We start from the raw sequence: 16,103 nt of genomic DNA, 5'->3' as shown, positions 1-16,103 counted from the left end.
TTTTTCTTCCTTTTTGAGAAATGCCTGTATCACTCTGAATTTCCACTGAAAACTGCCTTTGCAGCATCCCATAGATTTTGAATGGTTGTGTCTTCATTATCATTTGTCTTGAGGTATTTTTTAATTTCCTTCTTGATTTCCCCATTGACCCATTGTTTTTTTTCATAGTATGTCATTTATTCTCCATGTAGTCAGTTTTTTCTCATTTCTTTTCCTGTGGTTGATTTCTAGTTTCATGTCATTGTGGTCAGAGAAGATACTTGAAATAATTTCTATACTCTTAAATTTGTTGAGGTTAATTTTGTGCCCCAGTATGTGGTCATTCCTTGAGAAAGTTCCATGTACTCTTGAAATGAATGTGTGTGTGTGTGTGTGTGTGTGTGTGTGTGTGTGTATTTGATGTAGTGTCCTGAAAATGTCAATGAAGTCTAACTCTTCTATTGTGTCATTTAGGATCTCTGTTGCCTTATTGATTTTCTCTTTAGAGGATCTGTCCTTTGATGTGAAGGGGGTTTTAAAGTCTCCTACTATTATTGTATTCCCATCAATCTCTCCTTTTATGTCTGTTAGTATTTGCTGTATGTATTTGGCTATTCCCATATCAGGAGCATATATTGGCAATTGTAATATCCTCTTCTTTAATGGATACTTTCATCATTAAATAGTGTCCTTTTTGTCTCTCTTTATGGGCTTCATTTTAAAGTCTATTTTGTCTGATATGGGTATTGCGATTCCTGTTATCTTGTCTTTTCCATTCTCATGAAATATCTTTTTCCAACCCCTCACTTTCAATTTGTGTGTTCCATTTGCCTTAATATGAATCTCTTTTAGACAGCATATTATAGGCTCTTGCTTTTTTTAGCCAATATGCCATGCTATGTATTTTGATTGGAGCATTCAGTCACTGACATTTAAGGTAATTATTGATAAATATGTATTTATTGCCATTTTAAGTCTTGTTTTACAGTTGATTTTATGTTTCTCCTTTTGTTCCTTTCTTTCTTTGATTGGATGATTTACTTTTACTTTATTATTGTGTCCTTTTCCTTTTAGTTTTTGTGAATGTAATGTTTGGTTTTGATTTGTGGCTGCCCTATGTTTCAAGTATGTCAACTCCTTCCTATGTCTGCTTGCTTTAGCCTGATAGTCATATATGCTCTAACACGCTGTGAAAAAAGAGTCTAGATTTCTTACTTTCCTTTCCCATATTTTATGATTTTGAAGTCCTTTTTTGAACATCTTCAAGTTTTTCCTTTTGCTGTGCCTTGTGTTTGTTGTTATTTTTACAATAGATTTTTTTTCGTTTTACATCTGTATATTGGCTTATATAAGTGCTTTCCAATTGTGATTTCCCACATCTTATTTCTTCTTTCTTCTTTTTCATTTAGAGAAGCACTTTCTGTTTTTATTTTAGAATGGGTTTAGTATTTCTGTACTCCTTTAGCTTTTGTTTGTTGGAGAAATTTCTTATTTCTCCTATTTTAAATGATATTATTGCTAGATAGAGTATTATAGGCTTCAACTTTTTCCCTTTTAAAATTCTGAATATATCTTGCCACTCTCTTCTGGTAGTGTTTCTGTGGAGAAATCAGCTGATAGACTTATGGGGATTCCCTTATACTTAATGCTTTTATTTTCTCTTGATGTCTTTAGAATCCTCTTTATCTTTAACTTTTGCCATTTTTATTATAATATCCCCTTGATTGGGTACTGAGTGTGTTTCTAGGGAGAAGGATGCAATGGGCAGGGCTGTAGTCATTGCCTGGTTGCTGGGCTTTTGACAGTAGCAAGGACCTGTGGGAAGGTGTCACAGGCTGCTCCTATTTGCATGGCCCTGGGAAGTGATAATGAGCCTCAGGCAGATTTTGACAGTGTCCAGAGCATTTGGAAGTGGCAGTGGTAGGGTGTGTGAATTCCCAGTGGAGTGAGAGCAACAACAGGTAGTATTCAGTCACAATGCCCTCCTCTGTGGTGTCCTCTGAGCTGACTGGGGCTGCAAGTGGTGCCTGTTCATGGACCCCTAGTGGTGGCAGGTCATGCCACCGTTGGAGTCAGAGATAACTGTGACGGTTTGTCCCTGCCACCTGTAGACCACGCAAGAAACACCTCATCCTGCTTAGCCTCATCCTGCTAGGCTTCTCCTAGTTGCAGGGTCCTGGGAAGTGATAGTGATAAGGAATGTGTGGGCACTGCCTGGAGTGTTTGGCAGTGGCAGCAGCAGGGAGGTTGTGTTCTTAGGGGAGTGAGAGCAACAGTTGGTGGTGCTCAGTTGCAATGCCCTTTTTTTGCTGACCTCTGAGATGAGTGGGGCTGCAGGTGGAGCCTGTTCACAGAGCCTTAGTGGTGGTGAACCATACCTCCATCTGGTTTCTGAGATGACTGCTCTGGTTTGTCTCTGCCACTGTGGACCATGCAAGAGGTGCCCAGTTTCCCATAGCCTGAGGAAGTGGCCTCTCACCAGCAGTAGCCTGCACCAGAGCCTCCCCACACTCCGAGGACCTGTGCATACACAGGGAATGAGATTCCTGTGGCTGTCCACCCCTCCACCTCTCAGCCTCCCCAACAGTGGCACCTTGCTTTTCCTGCAGGCCCAGAACTCCTCCCAGGTTCCCTTGGCTCTGGCATTCTGCTCCAAGCCAGTAGCACACTGCTTCCTAGCCCCTCAGGCTGTCTCCACACAGCCAACCCTAGTCCTCTCCCTGGTACCCACCTCCAGAGCCTGAGTTTCAGTGCCCAGCATCTGACCAAGAATCTCAGGCTGTGGTGTCTGGGGCAGTGGTGCAGATGTTCTGTTTGACTCTCACTTTGCTTTGCCCTCCTTGGTCCAGTTTCTGCCATTTCTCAACAATTTTAAGGTCTCTCTATCTTGGCTGATTTCTCCATCAGTTAGGTGGCTTCCCTGGGTGTGAGTTTTTCCTCTTTAACAGCTCCCTCTCAAGAGTGATAGTTCTTTCCTGATTCCTTCTCTCTCTCTCTTATTTTTCTTTTGCTCTACCTAGTTATTTGGAGAATTTCTTGCCCTTTTTGGAGGTTTAAGTTCTTTTGCCAGTGTTCATTAGATGTTCTGGGTGAATTGTTCTAAATGTAGATATGTTTTTTTGATGTGTTTGTTGGAAAAGGTGAGCACTACATCTTATTCCTCTGCCATCTTGATCCTCCTCTCCTAAACTATGCAGTTTTAATGGGTGAATTTAACGGTATGTGAAATATATCTCAATAAAGTCATATAATTGAAAAAAAATCTCAGAGGATGGGAAATGCAGCAGATAAAAAAATTAAACTGAATACTGCAAGAAAGTCACCTTAAAACCATGTTAGGGTCACAGGACTCTCAAAAACAAACACATTTATAGACTTCTTCCCTCTTTCCACACTATTTCCCTCAGTAAACATCCACTCATTATTAATATCTAAGCTAAAATGTTTCTTTTTTTTCATTTAGGATTGTTAGAATCTTCTCTATAACCATCCTAATCCTTTAGTTCCCAAACTAAGCATGATATTCAGTTATACATTATCATCACCTCCCAGTTTTCTTTTAACACTGCCATGTATCTAATTGTGTGTCTCGTACTGATGTGAGATTTATGGCTTAAGACCATATTTATTTTCTTGACCACTCTATCTTCAGAGCCAGCCATGGAGCCTGACACAGAACACTCAGTATTTGTTGATGAATGAATGAATTTATATATTTTTTCTAGATTTCTGTGGACCAATGAGTTTTTCATTCTCTCCCTTGCTTAGCTGCTGGCTCAACTCAGAAAAGGGATTTAAATGGAGTTTCCTTGGACCAGTCTGTTCCATCTTCTCGGTGAGTAATGACATCAAAGCATCATTAATGCTCAGCTGAGGGCTATCAGAAGAGCATAACTGTAAATGTGGTGGGAGTGAGGAGGTGAGGGAAGCAAGAATGTTCCTGACTTGTCCTGGGTTTGCTTTGGTTTTCTAAGACTATTCCTATGGCAAAAACTACACACTCTAATACTGTTACTAGACATGGAATATAAGTGCAGAATTGAGGTTGGACAGACTAGATAAAGGATCAAAATTTTACTCAATAAACATTTTGTGGTTTCCTGAAGGTCAATATAGTTTTCTTTCTGGTGACCCTCTGGATTTTGAAAAGCAAACTCTCTTCCCTCAACAGTGATGTGTCCACCCTCCAGAACACAAGGTAAGATGGAACAGCAGCTGACAAGCCCACAGAAGTGTGGTCCCAAGAGCAAAGCTGTGAGCCTGGGCAGTTCCTGGTGCCCCTTCTTAGAGTCTTCTGAGGGAACCCAGAATAGAACAGATGCAGCTGTCCTTCTATGGAAGCCAGTTCAGATCCAGTGGTGTACAGTGTCCATCTCTAAGCCCAGCTTGTGACTCCCTCAGCAACAATCTTTGGGCTTTTGTCATCAGTCCTATGACAAAAAGGCAAAGAACAAATATGTTCCCATGAAGTCCTTAGAAAAATCTGTGACTGCTCCCACAACTCAGCACACTTTCATACTCCACCGTCATTTCAAGCTCCTTCTCACCCTTCTTCCATTCCTCTCTCTGGGAAAAAAGAAACTCCTAGGCAAAATCAAATCTCCTGGGAGGCTTGGGTATTCCTTTGCTCCAGGAGCCCTTGGGCATAAATGATGCTCTTTCTTTCATGTTTCTATAATATTTCCCAAAATTTGCATGTTATTGTTTGGTTGTATATCTGTCATTTGAATAGATTGTGAGCTTTATGATAGTAATAATTTTGCCTTTGTTATTTTTAATTCTGAGGCCCTGGCACAGTGTATAATGCATTGGTTGAATGAAATTAGGGATCTCCATGGAGCATCATAAAGGTATTTTTCAGCTTACATTATGAAGTGTCACTACCCTCTTCAATCCAAATTAAAGTGCCTACCTGGACCTGAGTGGCATTTCTATTGTGGAAAATAATTGATAGTAAATATCAAAGCTAATCGCAATTCAGTCTGAAAACTCATTACCAACAGGGGAAGGCAGGAGCATGCATGGGTCAAAGATGAGAATGGCCTTGATTGTGTTGCTCAGGGTGCATCATGAGCCTCCTTTCTCCTCCTATCCAGGATGCTGACATTTAAAGCCACAGCTCAGCTCTTTATCTTGGGATGCACATGGTGTCTGGGAATCCTGCAGGTGGGACCAGCTGCCCATGTCATGGCCTACCTTTTCACCATCATCAACAGCCTGCAGGGTGTCTTCATCTTCCTGGTGTATTGCCTCCTCAACCAACAGGTACTGCTACTGTCTGACTCCCACTCAGGACTCTTCCCAACCTCACTCCTTTCAGTGAGTTGACCCAGAGTGTGGTTTTGCCTCTGCAGGTCCGGAAGCAATATGGGGAATGGTTCAAAGGGATCGATATAACCAAATCCAGGTCTGAGAAGTACACACTGTCCAGAAAGACCGAGTCTGATGCTTGCAAATATAGTGCTGTAAGATCTCACATTGCGGACACAGAGTGTAACTAACTAATCCACTTGTGCAGCACATGCTTTAGTACTCGACAACTAGGTATGCAATAGTTGATGTCCTAGGATGGCTCACACTTGGTTTTACTCATTGATGCATTAACCATTAGAAATGGTCTTAGTTTGTTTGAAAATATATCCCACTCTTGTTGCTTAGGGAACTGTGTTTATCATGTGTTTACCATTTATTCATATATAAATACCCTTATTGAACATCTGCTATGTGCCATGAATAGTTAACTAAATAAGCAAGAATCAATGATCAGAAGTGGCAAGGCACATTCCACACAGAGCCACATTATTCTATCCTTTTCCTCTACACCTTCTTCCATGTAACACTCATTCAACAGCACCCCTACAAAAATGCAAAAATTGGGGCTGGAATTATGTACTTATTTATGCATTAAACAGAAGTGTGTTATCTAGCACTTTAGACTTTCTTAACAAGGCTGCCTAATATTTTTGTCACCTTTTACCCAAAGGAAAAACAAGAAGGAAAGGCAGTAATGACATGGGATAATTCATGGCAATGACTCCTAAGAACCAACGATTACTACTTTAAACTTACAAACATTTTACTGATGTTTTCTCACCTCTTCCATCTTCTGTTAAATCCCTTAAGTTTTACTTCCTATTTACAGGAGCTTACTATATGCCTGGAAGTCCTTCAGCAATTCTCTCATTATCTTGTTCACCAACCTCCATAAGCACTGGTTCCACCACTGAATCTTCTATCTCCTCCCCCTTTCTAAGAAATATTTTCATCACCTATTTCACAGAGAAAATCAAAGTCGTCATTGATGACACTTTGTGAATTCCATGTCGTAAACTGTACCAAACAGTGACATGCACCTTCTCCATACTGACACAATTTTCCTTCTTCTCTCCGAAGACAGTGCTTCCACCTGCACTTTGGACCCCATCATTCATGCCTTATCAGTTATCCTTACATTATTGTTCACATATATTTCCTCCCTTTCTCTCTCTCTCCCTCTCTCTTCCTCCCTCCCTCCTTCCCTCCTTCCCTCAACTTTTCAACAGTATTCTTCCCATAGTCATGTATACATGTTTGGTCCTCTTCTATCTTACAAACTTGTCCTACTTGGCCCTCTTCTAGCTACCAGCTGAGGGTTGACTTTTCACTCTTGTCTCCATTTCCTTTCCTTTAAACCACTCCTTCAACCCATGAAGATATAGCTTCTTTCCTCCATCATTCCACTGAACAAATATCTCTTAGATCTACAATGATTTCTATCTCCCAAAAAGTTCTTTCAGAAACTTTTGATTATTCATCACCCCTTTCTCATGAAACACTCCTTCCTTATTCCCTCTAGATTCTACTTACATGCCCCTCCATGTCATTATTCCATTCTCTCTCATTCTTCTCTATTGTTTCCTTTATAGTTCTAACAAGAGGATTGGTTCCAAAACAATTTCAATTTGCATTAAATTCTTTCCTTCTAGACAATAATATTTCTTCCTTAGATTCAGTCATCAGATAGATGCAAGTGTTACCCACTATCTTTCTCTACTTCTGACATTTCCTCTGCAATCTAGAGAAGTACTTGACATCTTTGACATCTCAAAAGACGTCTTCATCTCAGCCTTCCAGTACAAACGTTGCAATCTTTACCCTAGTCCAATCCTTTCCCATGGTGTCCTTCTCAATCTACATGGTACCACATTAATCCTGTGGCACAAGTTTGGAACCTAAAAGTTATTTCCAACAATTATCTTATTTCCCATCACAACCTACCCATTTTTCAATCCTGTTGTGCTTATCTTCTCAGTGTGTCCCCAATTTGTCCATCTGGCTCAACCTCCATCACCTCCTCCTCAGCTAGGCTGCCATCGTCGTTTGCCTGAACACTGCAACATCCTCCTGAATACTCTTTCCACCTTTGTCACCTCCCAATGCATCTTTTACACAGAAATCAGAACTAACTTTTCAAAATGTAGATAAAATCATGACACTTTTTAATCTCTTTTTTAAGGCTACATGCACAGTATATAGAAGTTCCCAGGCTAGGGGTTTAATGGGAGCTATAGCTGGCCAGCCACACCACAGCCACAGCAACACCAGATTTATCTTACAGATCTTGAAGTTAAAAGTCCAAAATGTTTTTTTTTTTTGAGATCAATGCATTTTATTGAGGGGCTTTGGGGGAGAGTCGAAAGATTAGGAGAACAATGAGATCTGACGTCCCCCCAGCCGGGATCTCCTAGCTTCTCAGTCGTTCCAAAATGGGTTTTATGGGACTAAAATCAAGGTTCAGTAGAATTGCATTCTTTCTGGAGTCTCTAGGGGAATATTTGTTTCTTTTGTTAGCTTCTAGAGGCTGCATGCATTCCTTGGCTAGTGGCCCCATCCTCCACTCAATTTTCAAAGCCTTCAGCATCTTCAAGTCTCCCTCAGTTTCCTCTGCTTATGTCATTATATTTATTTTCCTGTATATAACTCTCTATTTCCCCCGTTTCCTTATAAGAACCCTGGTCATTATATTGGCTCATCTTAATAATCCAGGATAATTTTCCTGTCTCAAAATCCCTATCTTAATTATACTACAAAATATATTTCCTTTCCATGTAAAGTAATAAATTCACAGGTTCCAGAGATTAGGATGTGAATATCTTTAGGGGACCATTTTCTGCCTAGCACACCTATTATACATAGGTTTAGCTGACCTACTGTAGAACCATCAAAATCTGCCTCATATTATAGCTATTTGAATAAATATTTACCATTATCCTCTATCCCATCAGAGATAATATACACAGTGAGGAAGGAAATGTACTTTCTGTGTAGCAAAATACAGTAATGGCATCATATAGCCAATGAGTGATTTTTAAATGCAGGCACTTGATCAGCTCTTTCCACTATCAAAGGACAAAACAAATATACTACTGAATTTACCTTATACTGTCTCATAAAATTTGGTGTCTCTGTGTTTAAAAGATGTAGAAATGTGTCCCTCTCATTATGGCATCTCTTCTGTGGCTTCCTGTAGTCTTGTTCAAGAAAAACAAAATATTTTCCCTTGTGTCTATTTCTGTCTAATTTCCCAAAGTGCAATATTCATAAACTTCTTGAGTAGAGATAAAGATGTGAAGTTGCCCATCTCAAGCATCTGAAATTACCCTGATCTTCCTATAGACCTATAAATAAATAACTCATATTTAGGATGGTAAGGATAGGTATAAGAAGAACTGAATGCTTCTTCCTTTACATCTCAGGTGATTTACAAGAGATAACATTTCCAACCTTTCATTAATCTTCCACTTTCCCCTTTTTATGACTTTCTGCAGGAAACAATATTTCAAAATCTTTAAGCAGAGGAATCAGGACATACATTTTGAAAAGACAGGTATTTTTTTGGTAGTATATTTAACTATTCTTATATTCTATAACTTGAGGGTAGGAAATGTAGGGAGATGAGACTCCTGAGAAAGACCAAGGTCTACCAAAATGCAATATGGTAGGACTTTTGATCTTACCCTGACAAACCCAACTGTCAAAAAAATTTAGTGCTTAAAGACTTCTTAAATTCCTTATTTCTTTTTTCAAAGGAACCTTTTTAGGTTATCTTTCTATAGCCATATATTATTTCTAAAATTTATAAGCAATGATATCCTTCTGTATAGCACTAGGAACTATATTTAGTCACTTATGATGGAGCATGATGGAGGATAATGTGAGAAAAAGAATGTATATAAGTTTGTGTGACTGGTCACCTTGCTGTACAGTAGAAAATTGACAGATTGACATAAAACTGTAAACCAGATATGATGGAAAAAATAAAAATCATTTAAAATAAAAAAAAACATATTCTGAAAATCTTTTGAACTGTATCCTCTAATTCTATGGAAAAATCTGAAGTATTATTCTTTGAGTCATGAAGAGAGTATAAAAAAGACTTTGTTATGTGTGTTTCAAGAAATCCATTGTGTCAGCAATGTGAAAGAAGTCGTGGTGGACATGTTCGATACTCAATTCTTGCAAAATCTGGAATTTTTTTGTGCCCAACAGTGCATTCAGAAAACTGTCAACAGAGCAAGGGCTAGCTGTGGCCCAATGCCTCAGGCATGTTGGGTAAACCCTTTTCTGAAGCCTCTCCTTCCTACAAAGACTCTTCCAGATGCTGAAAGTCTATGAGCAGGAAAATCATTCTCAAGAGATTTTAATACAAACAACATCCAAAAGAATGATAGTGTTCATACCATAGTCTGTATTTCTTAATTGCTTCTGTTTTCTATGGGTTTAATTAGTCACTCATTCAAAAATATTTATTACTCACCGCATCCAAGGCGAGATCAAGAGAGACACAGGTCCTGCCTTCATGGAGCTCTCAGGGGGAGATAAGTAAATTTTTTGCAGCTAGAGTTGGTTTAGCTGCTAAAGGGTCCTTTAAGTCATGTCTGTAGAGCTGGGTGATTGAAGTATAAACCATTTGACAGACACCATCTTCTTTCATCCTCACACCAATTTTCACATAGTTTGAAAGCTCAGATCATGACAGGTATATTTTGGATTTTGTGGACCAGTGTATCAGTCTGGATTCTCCAGAGAAATAGAACCAATAGGACACACACACACACACACACACACACACACACACACACACACGTGCGCACATGCATGTAAATGCTTATTATGAGGTATTGACTAACATGATAATGGAGGCTGAGAAGTCCTACAATCTGCCATTTCCAAGCTGGAGACCCAGGAAAGCCAGTGATAGAGTTGGAAGGCCTGAGAGCTAGACAGCTGATGATGTGGTTCCAGTTTGGGTCTGAAGACTTGAGAACCATGAGTGTGGAGAGCAGAAGATTGATATCCCTGCTCAAATAGTCAGGCTGAATTAATTTAACCAGCTTCCACATTTTTATTCTATTCAGTCTCTCAATGGATTGGGGATGCTCATCCACACTGGAGAGGGCCATTAGCTCTACTGGATCCACCAATTCAAATGCTAATCACTTCTGGAGACAGCCTCACCCATACACTCAGAAATCATTTTTGACCAGTTGGCTGGACATCCCATGGCCCAGTCAATTTAACATACAAAATTTACCATAGTAACAACTCAACTCTGAAATTGTAGCATGGAAACTGCTATGGACACTCATAAGTGAATGATCATGGCTTTTTTTCCCTTTCTTTTAGGGCTGCACCCATGGCATATGAGATTCCCAGGCTAGAGGTGGAGTTGGAATTGTAGCCACTGGCCTACACCACAGCCACGTGGGAATCTGAGTCACATCTGTGACCTTTGCCACAGCTCATGGAAACACCAGATCCTTAACCCACTAGCAAGGTCAGGGATCAAATCTCTGTCCTCATAGATACTGGTCAGATTTGTTTCTGCTGAGCCACGACAGGAACTCCTGATCATGGCTGTGTTATAATAAAGCTTTATTTATCAATACTGGATGTGAATTTCATGTAATGTTCACATGACACAAAATGTTATTTTGATTTTTTTTCACCCATTAAAAAATGTAAAATAGCTCCTGCTGGGGTGCAGTGGGTTAAGAAACTGACTGCAGTGGCTTGGGTTACTGTAGAGGTGCAATTTTGATCACTGTCCTGGTGCAGTGTGTTAATGGATCCAGCATTGCTGCCACTGTGGCTTGGATTCAGTCCTTGGCCCAGGAACTTCCATATGCCATGGGGTGTGGCCATAAAAAATGTAAAGTATCTATTGATGGATGAATGGATAAAGAAAATGTAAGATACAAAAACAGACACATACACAAACAGACACACACAACACAAACACAGGAATACTGTTTTCCCTAAGAAAAAATGAAATCCTGTCATTTTTGATATCATGAATGGAACTTGAGGTCATTATGTTAAGTGAAATAAGTCAAAGAAATAAAAATAATGTATTATCTCACTTATATGTGGAATCTAAAAAAAAATAAAAATTCAAGCTCATAGATACAGAAAACATGTCAGTGGTTACCAGAGGCAGGCAATGGGTGTAAGCAAAAAGGATTATGGAGGTCAAAGGTGCAAACTTCCAGTTATGAAATGAAGAAATCATGGGAATGTAATGTACAGTATGGTGACTATAGTTAATAATAGTACAGTATTGCCCTACTTGGAAGTTGCAAAGAGAATAAATCTTAAAAGTCCTCATCATAGAATAAAAACATTGTGAATATGTGTGGGGACAGATATTAATGAGACTTACTGTGTTATAATTTTGCAACACACAAATGTTGAATTCTGTTGTATATCTGAAACTAATACAATGCTACATGTCAATCATACCTCAATCAAAAATGTAAAAAATATTCCTGGCTTGTGAGCTGTACATAAACAGGTGATACATAAGTCAAATTTGGCCCAAGGGCCATAGTTTGCCACCCCCTGTCCTAGGATGTTGAGAAGGGCTATTCATCCTATTGGAAATGTGTCCATTAGCTCTTCAAATGTTTGATGAACATTTAGTCTTTTGCAAGGCATGATGTCAAACAGAAGGAAACTAAAGTGAACAAGGCATACATGATCCCCATGTCCAGGATTGTTGAAGACCTGTGTATTAGCTCAGGATGTTATAACAAAATACCATAGATTATGTAGCTTGAACAACATAAATTTATTTTCTCATAATTCTAGAGATCAGGTTTGATCTTAATCAAGTCTAAGATCAAGGTTTGACAGGGTTCTGTTTCTAGTAAGAGCTCTCTTCCTGGCTTGTAAATGGCAGACATCTCACTTTGTGCTTACATGGCCTTTTCTCCATGTTTAAGTGTATAAAGAGAGAAAAATGCAAGATTTCTTGCAACTCTTCTTACAAGGGCACTAATCCAACCATGAAAGCCCCATGTGTATTTAACTCTAACTAATCTCCCAAAGGCCCCATCACTAAACACCATCACATTATGGGTTAGGCCTTCAACATATGAGTTTAGTAGGGGCACAAATGTTTAGTTCATGATAATATGTAAAGAGAAAGGGAATATACAGTAAAGAATATAATGTGGTCTAGGGGACACAGAGCCCCTGCAGGGACATGGTAGGAGTGGAACAGCCCTGGCTTGGAGGATAGTTGGGAGAGAGCTCTGGGTCCACTGATGGCAGCATCCCAAAATGATTAGGGTTTGGAAGGCAGATTTCAGTATTTTCCCTCACATCTTATGGGTTTTTTTGAATGTTAAATGAGAAAATACAGATTAAATTCTGGTATGAAACCCACAGATGAACAGGAGTTAACCAGGGATGAATTCCCACTATGGCACAGTGGGTGAAGAAATTGACTGCAGGGGCTTGGGTCACTGCGAGGTGCAGGTTTGATCTCCAGCCTGGTGCAGTAGCTTAAAGGATCCTATGTTACCACAGCTGCAATAGGTTTTGCATAGGTCATAGCTGCAGCTCATATTCAATCCTTGGCCTGGGGAACTTCCAAATGCCATGACTGTGTCCATAAAAGAGTTAACCAGGGAAAGTAAGCATGCAGGTTCCCCCAGATCATTTCTCCAGAGCTGTATCACAGAGTTGGAAATGTCTGTGAGACAAGGCTCTGAAGTGGGGTTACACTTCTCATTCTAGAGTTACAGTACAAGCCCATACCATCAAGAAAAGTGGGTAGAACATGATGGAAGATAGTATGAGAAAAAGAATTTGTGTGTGTATGTACACACAATTTGTATATATATATTTGTGTACAGCAGAAATTGACACAGCAATGTAAATCAAGTATAATAAAAAAGAAGAATGGGTGGGGAGGGGATGGGAGGGCTACGATACAAGGTTGAAGAGGTTTCTCCCTTCAGCTCTCCATTTAGGGGGTTGGCTATGAGCACCTCCCCTAACTGGCTTCCCTCTTTGTAGATATAATGGTCATTGTATGAATTAGGAAACAGGGACTCATTTAGCCCCCTGATGGATAACATAGAATCTGGACACTTGAAATATGTAAGAAGAAGCTCTCAAAGTTGGATGTTAAGGAGCCCATGTGTCATGGAACTGGAAGTTTACAAGTCAGTTCCTGCAAAACTGCAGACAACAGGCTCTGCATCTATGCAGTCCTGGAGTCCCGGGATGACAGCCATAAAAAGGACAAAATAATTTCAATTTCTATAATATGGATGAACTAGTGACTCTCACACTAAGTGAATTAAGTCAGAAAGAGAAAGACGAATACCATATGATATCACATATCTGGAATCTAATATATGTCACAAGCGAAATTATCTACAGAAAAGAAACATGCTCATGGACATGGAGAAGAGACTTGTGGTTGCCAAGGGGGAGAGAGTGGGATGAGCTGGGAGTTTGGAGTTAGTAGATGAAAACTATAGCATTTGGAGTGGATAAGCAATGAGATCCTGCTATATATAGCCCAGGTAACTATATCTAATCGCTTGTGATTGAACATGATGGAGGATAATGTGAGAAAAAGAATATATGTGTGTGTGTGTGTGTGTACACACTTGCTGTACAGCAGAAATTGACAGAACATTGTAAATCAAGTATAGTAAAAATTAAAAAAATAAAAGTCATTCACTGCAACTACAGACAACAGAATCTGCATATATGCAGTCCTTGAATCCTGGGAATACTTTAATATTCAGAGGTTGGGCATTTGGGTTTAGTGACTGGAGGCTGCAACAGTCAGAGTTAGGATTATGAGAATTCATTAGGATTAGAGGGTAGCATGGAAAGAGGGGCATTGGGGAAGGTGTATAGAAATAAAGTATATGGAGGGGAACATTGGGGGCTGCTGGGGACTGTAGGAGCCTGTGAGACTGAGCTAGATGGTCAGTCTTCCTTTGGGGTGTTCTGGGGTGGGAGATAAAATGACATAGTGAGTAGGGGCCAGGGACCTGGAAAGAATCAGGTGGGAAATTTTGTAAATGAAGAAGGGAAGACTGGGGGAATTATGAGGGGGCTAGATCAGAATTGTATTTGAAGAGATTGGCACTGGGAAGGGGGCCTGCAGAGGCATTCAGTTCTGTGGAGGATATGGGGGGAAGTTGGGAGCACCATGGAATTGGAGAGTGTCTGTATTGGGGTAACCTCAGCTTCAGAGGGGGAAAAAGGATGGATGACAGAAACTAGGAGGACAGTGGATACAGGGAGATATGAGGGGTGGAGGGTGAAATCAGAGGGCTTGTAAGGATTCATGAGTGTGGGATGAGTAGATCTGAGTTGGTATAGCAATTGGGGGAACAGAACGGGAGAGAGTGTTAAATGAGGGAGATCTTGGCAGAATGAGGAGAACTAGCTGGACTGGGGGAACATGGGGACCCTCTAAGGATTATTGACTCAACACTCTGGGATGGACAGAAGTCCTATGGTTCTCAGGTGACTGAAACCACTGAGCACACATAGGGTAGGTGAAAGGATGAAATATGAGAATCAGGAATATGTTGTAAAAGAAGGCAATGAGTATGAGGGTCCTGGAAGAATGGAAGTGGGTGGGGATTTGGGGAGGAAATTACAGTAACTTTGATATGGGGTGGAGTGTTTGAGGGAGGTTTGTGGGTGCTGGTTAACAGGTAGGACTCAGGGGAACAAGTGAGGGGCTGGGAGGCTGCTGCTGGAAGAGGGATATGGGAGATCCTGGAGAGAAAGGGCAGGGATGGGCAGATAAGAAACCTGGGAGGGAAATAGGAGATGGGCATTTGGATGGAGTTAGAGTGTTCTCAATGTTCTTTGGAAGCTGAGGGCAGCGAGATTCTGGGATTGGTGGAAATGAGTGAACAAGGGATATTGGGATAGGAGATAAAATGGCCAATGAGTGCATGGGCAAGGGGTCTAGCTGGCTAGGGGATCTTCAGATTTAGGGAGGGATATGAAGATAAAATTTGAAGATTACAGTGATGGCTTCAGGACAGAGTTGGGAGGGTGTGAAAAGGACTAAGTAGTGAGAAAAGGGGAAAACCTGAAGAATCCAGGTGAAGAGACCATTCTCAGAAGCTCTTCCAAGAAATGAGAAGGAAAAAAGATCAGCAGTGCCCATAGATATCTTCTCTGTTCCCTCACTCATGGGCTGCTGAGTCTTATAATGCCTTTGAGCTACTATTCTTTGGAGTATAAATACAGAATTGACTCTGTATTCCAAAGAGAACATAGGATGTGTTTATGATTTCAAAAGAAATACAGGAAAAATGCAGAACATTTGGAAATACCTAAAAAGCACATATGAAAACAAAAATAGCAGTCCCACACGGAAAAAAAAAATCATGGTTAACTTGATGTGCATTCTTCTCTCTGTTACTGTCTCCTGTTCTTTGACTTTCTTGTCATCCATCCACACTTAGGTAGGTGATACCCAGTGGTATTACCATGTGTCCCCATTGGCCACACTTGATTCTCACCCCCACCATGTTGTTATGAAGTCAAAGACCATGGCTTGGTTCTGGCATAGGTGGCTTCCACTGATGACAACTATACACACTGAGAACTAACTACTGGGCATGTGAAACCCTTGGAATTAAGTCAGTGTTCACCAACCTCAGGCACTCCTCTGACAGCATCATGATTTTTGATGCTTTTAAAAGTATAGTTGATTTACAATGTTGTACAATTTTTTAATTTATTTTTATTTTTCTTTACTTTTTAAAAATTGTTATTCCCCCAATACAATTTTTTTTCTACTGTACAGC

The 16,103-nt window shown here is 40.1% G+C and overlaps 1 protein-coding gene across 2 annotated transcripts in view; it reads left to right on the top strand.

The window, feature by feature from the left end:
• The window catches only part of LOC125125569 (adhesion G protein-coupled receptor E2-like), a 57,048-nt gene extending 47,922 nt beyond the window's left edge, over positions 1-9,126 (top strand). For both annotated transcript variants that reach the window (XM_047776780.1, XM_047776779.1), the window contains 4 exons: positions 3,748-3,814; positions 4,086-4,177; positions 5,076-5,244; positions 5,334-9,126. In XM_047776780.1, coding sequence (XP_047632736.1) covers positions 3,748-3,814; positions 4,086-4,177; positions 5,076-5,244; positions 5,334-5,480 — 475 coding nt within the window. In that variant the 3' untranslated portion in view covers positions 5,481-9,126. The remainder of the gene's footprint in view (positions 1-3,747; positions 3,815-4,085; positions 4,178-5,075; positions 5,245-5,333) is intronic.
• The last annotated feature ends 6,977 nt before the right edge of the window (positions 9,127-16,103 follow it).

The sequence above is a fragment of the Phacochoerus africanus genome, chromosome 4 (assembly GCF_016906955.1).
Source record: "Phacochoerus africanus isolate WHEZ1 chromosome 4, ROS_Pafr_v1, whole genome shotgun sequence".
Taxonomy (NCBI): domain Eukaryota; kingdom Metazoa; phylum Chordata; class Mammalia; order Artiodactyla; family Suidae; genus Phacochoerus; species Phacochoerus africanus.
Note: the sequence above shows the minus strand (reverse complement) of the source record. Positions and strands in the feature narration are given on the sequence as shown.